Source organism: Lygodium microphyllum, chromosome 2, assembly GCF_053477565.2.
Source record: "Lygodium microphyllum isolate KBCC chromosome 2, Lygodium_microphyllum_v1.1.10, whole genome shotgun sequence".
In the NCBI taxonomy this organism is placed as follows: domain Eukaryota; kingdom Viridiplantae; phylum Streptophyta; class Polypodiopsida; order Schizaeales; family Lygodiaceae; genus Lygodium; species Lygodium microphyllum.
In genome coordinates, this window is record NC_141136.1 from 155,965,367 (window position 1) to 155,972,149 (window position 6,783).

Sequence of the window (6,783 nt, forward strand, 5' to 3'; positions counted from 1 at the left end):
AAGATGCCTCAAAGGCAAAGACATAGCAAGCATCAAGGTATTTGTAAATCTCATCAATCATTTCACTTGCAATAAAATCTTCAAAATTAGACTCAATGTTGCAAATAAAGGTACACATACAATATTGGAGTCAATGTTGCAAATAAGAGTACACTGTGTATGGGTATATACCCTTATTTGGAATGTTGACTCTTGTTTTGAAGATTTTACTTATATTCAATTTTTACTAGGTGTCATTAGTGTTTCTTGCATGTTTTACATGTGCTACTCCATTTGGCACCCCCTCAAGTGGCTTGCCCCTTGATTGCTATGCTCCTATGCAACTTGTTTGTCCGGTCCCATACTATTCAGCTGGTCAAGAGAGAAAGAGAGAATCACACCTATACTTGTAGCCCTTGAAACTGCAAGGAGAGCGAAAGCAAAGTCGTGTGAGTCTCTAAAAGTGGGAGAGAGAGACTGAATGGTTGTCTATTCTATAATAGATAAAATTGACGCCCAAGGCGGGGTGCAAATTTACACCGCACTGTATGGAAGCCACTGGAATACCGCAGACAATTCCAGCGTCCCGAGGAAGCAAGCGCTCCTGGAACATTCTAGATTTTCTTCTCTTCTATCGGCCGGCGGACGACGGAGGGGCGGGCAGGAAGGCGGCGGCGGCGGGGAAGGGGGCGAGAGTGGGAAAGACACTTGTCTCTTTGAACGCAATTTCACTCTGTTTTTCTGTCTCGCTCTCTTTTCTTTCCGTTTCTCACCATCCCTTTCTTTCTCATGTCATTTGGCTTACAAAACGGCGGCCTTTGACAAACTTGTCCGGCGGGCCCTGTCTGAGTCCGGCGCTCGGGCTCGGGCTAGGGCTCAGGTTCCGGCTCAGGCTCTTCAGGCTCGACTTCTGTATTCGCGCCACAAGCTCTTGTCCGGTGTCGTTGGACCCTGCAACAACAATGTCGCTGCAGCGAAGAGGACGATTGCCGCCTGTCATTCTCATAATCACGGTAACAATAAGGTTGCACGTTCCTTTGCAGGGCAGCTGAGCAGCAGTAGTATTAGGTGGACTCGTCATGGCTTTCTTGGAGATTATGGAGCCTTTCAACCTTTCTCCCGCTTTGCCCTCTTCAGAGGCTACCAAGTTGCGCATCAGCGCTCCGACAACCCGGTACAGTTGTCTTGTGCTGCTAGCTAGGAATATGTTTAGATTAGACTAAATTTTCTTTTAGTGTTGATTGTTTTGTTGTATAGTCTTAGGCGTTTTAGTCTCTTGCTCGTGGTTACCAGGCTGCGATGACCATGTGTTCTCTTTGCTTGTTTGTCTTCTCGCAGATCGATCCTGCAGAGTTCACAGAAATGTCTTGGCAGGCAATTGTTAATTCCATTGAGGTAGCCAAGCAGTACAGGCATCAAAGCATACAGCCAGAGCATCTGTTGAAAGCTTTACTGGAACAAAAGCATGGAATTGCTCGCCGTATATTCTCGAAGGCCGGTGTTGACAACACCAAACTCCTTCAAGCGACAGAGCAGTTTCTAAGCATGCAACCAAAAGTATGTGGAACGGCAGCCTGCAGTCCTTTGCACAATGTGGTTGCATGAATGATCTCTTCTTGCCTTTCTTGACTGATACTGCAGATTTTAATCCAGTGTTTAATTCATGCAAAATGCAAGCCTTGACTTTGCACTGAACAGATTTTTGAATGAGTATGTGCAAGACAGAGATTTGGATGAATGTGGGCTACATGAAATTTGATTGTTTCTTCCTTAAGAACTGTCCACTTGTGCTGTTGCATGTTTGCTGATTTCACTGTGTGGGTAGCATTTAGGTTAAACAGAATTAAGTTATGTAGTTTTGTATGAGCTATTTGAGGGTATCTTTTAGGTTTATGTTTCAATGCATGGTTGTTTTATTAGGTCTCCAGCGGAGCAACTGGGACAATAGTGGGACCGGATTATGCAGCATTACTGGAACAGGCTAAATGTTACAAATCTGAGTTTGGTGACTCCTTTGTATCAGTCGAGCACCTTATACTAGCCCTTCTGCACGACAGTCATTTTGGAAAGCAAATTCTTCAGGAATTTGGGATAAAAGAAGCAAATTTGCGCAAGGCTAGTGAGGCTGTTAGGGGCACACAGAAGGTTGTCGATCAGAGTAAGTGAAGACTCTCCTGAGTCAGTGTGTTTCAAGTAGTGCTCTTGGTAACTTATAAGTTGAAAACTAAAAGTGCTTACTTACTTTCGGGTCTGGAGTTTCTTATGTTGTGTATGCATTTTCTTGTTTCTTAAATAGATCCTGAGGGTAAATATGAGGTATTGGAAAAATACGGGGTAGATTTGACGGAATTGGCCAATCAAGGAAAACTTGATCCTGTCATAGGGAGAGATGCAGAAATCCGACGCTGCATTCAAATACTTTGTAGACGAACAAAGAACAACCCTGTTCTTATAGGTGAACCTGGGGTTGGAAAAACTGCAGTTGTGGAAGGGTGAGTATCTCTGTTGAAAGAGAACTTTCGCTTTGCTGCTTTACCACTTCCACTGCACCACTGCATCATACTTATACTTTGTACATCTCCATCGTGCCCTTGTGCGGCACAATTCTAGTGATGTGCTGTATGATGCTCATTATGAGTTTGCTATGATAGATTTATGTAAGATTTAGTAGGAGAAAGTAGTGCAAAAGCTGATGTTAAAGGAAAGGGATTTTGCGGATGCTTCGGCTCTTGCAGCAAGGGTCCATGTTAAAGGAAAGGAATTGTTTTGATGTTTCAGCTTTATGTGTTATCTCATGTTGTCCCTATCTAATGTTAGGCTTATGAAATTCATTAATTTCTGCTTCCTCTTCCTGGGCAGGTTGGCTCAACGTATCGTACAAGGCGATGTTCCTGAAGCTATTGCCAACAGGAAGGTTAGAGAGATGTTTGTTGCATTCACTGCTTTCTAAATAAACCTTTTTAAGTGGCGTTATCTCTTACCAAATATACTCAATTTACTGTGTAAGATTCCGATCTACCATCTTCCAATCTGTTCATGGCAACATGTAGAGCCTAAATTCTATCAAGTCATAGAAGGCATATTGCAGTTAAAACACAAGTCAACCACATCTTAGTATCAGATTTTGGGGTGCTGATTCTAACAGTGATAGTACCCAAAAAACTTATAGAGGACTGTATCATGCAGTTGATCACATAGAACGAGGATGAATGGCAGTGTCTTAGCTAAAACTGCACAATTTGCTTGTTTTACAACCTGTTCTGGCAATTCTTGGAGCTTTATTTCAAGGTATAGGTGGCTTATTGCTATTAGATATAACTGCATCATCTTAATGGTTAGTATTGCGGCAGGGGGAATGAAAAGCCACAGCTGTGTGCTGAAAAGCTAGTAGGTCTGCCTCTCAAATTTGCTGTCTCACACATCTCCATTCTCCTGGCTCATTCATGTATTCTTGGGTCATTTTAGCTAATTTCATTGGATATGGGGGCTCTCATTGCTGGTGCCAAGTATCGAGGAGAATTTGAGGACCGCTTTAAAGCTGTACTGAAAGCTGTTTCAGGATCTGATGGGCAAATTATTCTCTTCATTGATGAGCTTCATACGGTTGTTGGAGCAGGTAAGCCTTATTTGGGGGTGGTGTTGTTACTGAGCAACTTTCCCTATTCCTTAATACTTGTCATTTCCTCACATAAATTTCCTTAATATTAATGGACCTAGGTGCTCAAAATGGAGCACTTGATGCTGGCAACTTGTTGAAGCCAATGCTTGGACGAGGTGAGCTGTGCTGTATTGGAGCAACAACCTTGACTGAGTATCGAAAGTACTTAGAAAAGGATGCTGCTCTGGAAAGACGTTTCCAACAAGTTTATGTGGGGCAACCATCTGTGGAGGATACTATCTCGATTCTCAGGGGATTGAGGGAGAGATACGAACTACATCATGGTGTGAGGATCTCAGATGGTGCCATAGTGGAGGCTGCCGTGCTTGCTGACAGATATATTAGTGGGCGCTTTCTTCCTGATAAAGGTGAACAGTCACAATCTACATTTGTAGTCAGTTTCCTTCTGACAGAGACGAGTTTCATCCGGCTTTCTTTGTGCCCGGAGTATATCTGTAGGAGCATTCCTGACTCGGAAAATGATTGTTGCAGCAATCGACCTGATTGATGAAGCAGCTGCAAAAATCAAAATGGAGCTTACTTCTAGGCCTACTGAACTTGATGAGATTAATAGAATGGTGCTCAAGCTGGAGATGGAGAGGCTATCCCTTCAAAAAGATGACGATAAAGTTTCACGAGAACGACTGATGAAGCTTGAAAAAGAATTGGAGGCTTTGAAGCTAAAACAGAAAGAGCTAACAGAGCAATGGGAGAAGGAGAAGGGTTTAATGAATAGGATAAAATCTGTGAAGGAAGAGGTGCTTATGTTGTGTGCAGGTTTCGTGGCTGCATTCTAGACTGTGTTTATAGCTCTCAATTTAATCCTTTGCTGTTTCGTGTTGGAATTGTTGAAACAGATAGACAGGGTGAGCCTGGAAATACAGCAAGCCGAGCGTGATTATGATTTGAATCGAGCAGCAGAACTAAAATATGGAACACTTCTAACACTGCAAAAGCAATCGGAAGAGGCAGAGAAGGAACTTGTAGACTATCAAAAGAGTGGTAGATCGCTGTTACGAAAGGAAGTAACAGCTGATGACATAGCAGAGATCGTAAGCAGGTGGACAGGCATTCCTGTGTCAAAGCTGAAACAGTCTGAACGAGAAAAATTACTTCACCTTGATGAGGAACTTCACAAGAGGGTTGTTGGACAAGATCAGGCAGTGAAAGCAGTGGCAGATGCGATTCAGAGGTCACGAGCTGGGCTTGCTGATCCGAACCGTCCTATTGCCAGTTTTATGTTCATGGGACCCACTGGAGTGGGCAAAACAGAATTGGCAAAAGCTTTAGCTGCTTACCTTTTTAACACAGAAGAAGCTCTGATCCGCATTGACATGACTGAGTACATGGAGAGACACTCTGTTTCGAGGCTTATTGGGGCTCCCCCAGGATATGTTGGGTATGAAGAAGGTGGACAACTTACTGAAGCTGTCCGAAGGAGGCCATATAGTGTGATTCTCTTCGATGAAATCGAAAAAGCTCACTCGGATGTCTTTAACATCTTCCTACAAATTTTGGATGATGGGAGGGTCACTGATTCTCAGGGAAGGACTGTGAGTTTCACAAACACTATCATAATCATGACTTCAAATGTGGGCTCGCAGCTTATTTTAAGTACTTTAGAGAGATCTCCCGTATTTAAAAATGAGATGTATGAGAATATGAAGCAGCAGGTCTTGGAAGTTGCACGTACAACATTCCGCCCAGAGTTCATGAATCGCATTGATGAGTACATTGTTTTCAAACCTCTTGACAGTGCACAAATTAACAGCATTGTAAAACTTCAGGTTCTCTCTCTCTCTCTCTCTCTACCCCCCCCCCCCCCCCCAAAACCACACACACACACACACACACACAAAAAAAAATCAAATCCCAGGTATGTCTCTCCCATCTATGCATGCACCTTTTGCCTACACACATTTAGCACCTGTAATAGGTATGGTGGTGAATTATGTTTGTGTTTTATTCCATCGAGATACAGCTGCTAATGGGTTTTCTGGATTATCATTTTTGCAGCTGGAACGCGTGAAACAGCGGCTGACTGACAAAAAGATTACACTTACTTACACTGAAAAAGCAGTGGCTTTACTTGGGAGCTTGGGCTATGATCCAGTATATGGAGCTAGGCCAGTGAAACGTGTGATTCAACAGTATGTAGAAAATGAGCTTGCAAAAAGTATATTGAGAGGAGATATCACGTCAGAAGATGTGGTTTGTTTGGACACAGAAATCAAGGTTTTGGACAGGGAGAAAGCGCCCAAAGAAGTACTTGTGCTTAGAAAGTTACCAAGCATGAGAAGGCCAGACTCGTGAGAAGGCACTGGCTTCTTAGGTTTACTTCTGGCGAGGATAGTGGAGATCTGAAATCCCTGGATGAAAATGTGGTGCAGATGTCACCGTGCGATCAGGTATTTTTCATGTTGTGTGGGGCCTTGAGTTTCAGAGGAGCGTAAAGTCTGGGAATCCTTCTTTAGAGGTTTTTGACTCTTGGTTCTGCACAGGGCCTATTTAGTGGCCACCTTGTACGTGAGATACTGGCCTAAGAATTTCAGAGAAGCTAAGAGTCCAGCAAATATTTCTCATGGACAATTTAATGTTTTGGTTTTTGTAGGAGCTTTCAGAAAGTGGGCCAATTTCTATGCTTGGAGCCTGATATGTACTGGCAGAGTGCGGCTTAGAGTTTCTATTTTAGGCTTTGAAGCATTTTGCATTAATACTCGTATATAGAGGCAGACAACGCGTCAACTTGATTAGGAGATTTATGAACATACACTATTCCTGTCAAGTGTCTAGTGTCTAGTGATAACTTTGCATGGAAATATAAATAGTGGGAGTTTGTGCACACTGACGTCAGTCGGCAACTTGGTCAATGATTGTTAGCACCTGTATTAGGCTTAAAATTAGTGATTAGGTTGATACATGTTTGGTTTATTGGTAGTGGTAGTTTAGTTTAGTTAACTTTGAGAGTCGTTTGGGAGCTATCCTGGAGCTGGTTTTGTTGACGAGTGCTAACAAGCAGCTGGGTTAGCTTGTCAGATCTTTTTTTTCCCCCCTCCTTGGCAGGAGGCTTTTTGTTATTTCGTTCTGGGGGGTAGAGGGTTCTTGGCGGGAGTTGTTTTGTTGGTGAGAAAGGATCGGTGGAGGCG

At 43.1% G+C, this 6,783-nt stretch overlaps 1 protein-coding gene across 1 annotated transcript; it reads left to right on the forward strand.

The window, feature by feature from the left end:
* The first annotated feature begins 498 nt into the window (after positions 1–498).
* Positions 499–6,489, forward strand: LOC148040511 (chaperone protein ClpB2, chloroplastic-like). Its single transcript, XM_087700141.1, has 10 exons — positions 499–1,153; positions 1,318–1,536; positions 1,900–2,137; positions 2,276–2,471; positions 2,839–2,893; positions 3,445–3,595; positions 3,697–4,005; positions 4,130–4,395; positions 4,495–5,424; positions 5,654–6,489. The coding sequence occupies exons 2-10, from the start codon at positions 1,342–1,344 to the stop codon at positions 5,948–5,950; spliced, it is 2,637 nt and encodes an 878-aa protein (XP_087556267.1). The 5' UTR covers positions 499–1,153; positions 1,318–1,341; the 3' UTR covers positions 5,951–6,489.
* The last annotated feature ends 294 nt before the right edge of the window (positions 6,490–6,783 follow it).

Excerpts from the sequence above, each read along its gene's own strand:
- LOC148040511 (XM_087700141.1), top strand. The coding sequence starts at position 1,342 with ATGTCTTGGCAGGCAATTGTTAATTCCATTGAGGTAGCCAAGCAGTAC. Across the intron at positions 2,472-2,838 it reads AAAACTGCAGTTGTGGAAGG|GTTGGCTCAACGTATCGTAC; the intron begins GTGAGTATCTCT and ends CTTCCTGGGCAG. Across the intron at positions 4,006-4,129 it reads GCGCTTTCTTCCTGATAAAG|CAATCGACCTGATTGATGAA; the intron begins GTGAACAGTCAC and ends TGATTGTTGCAG.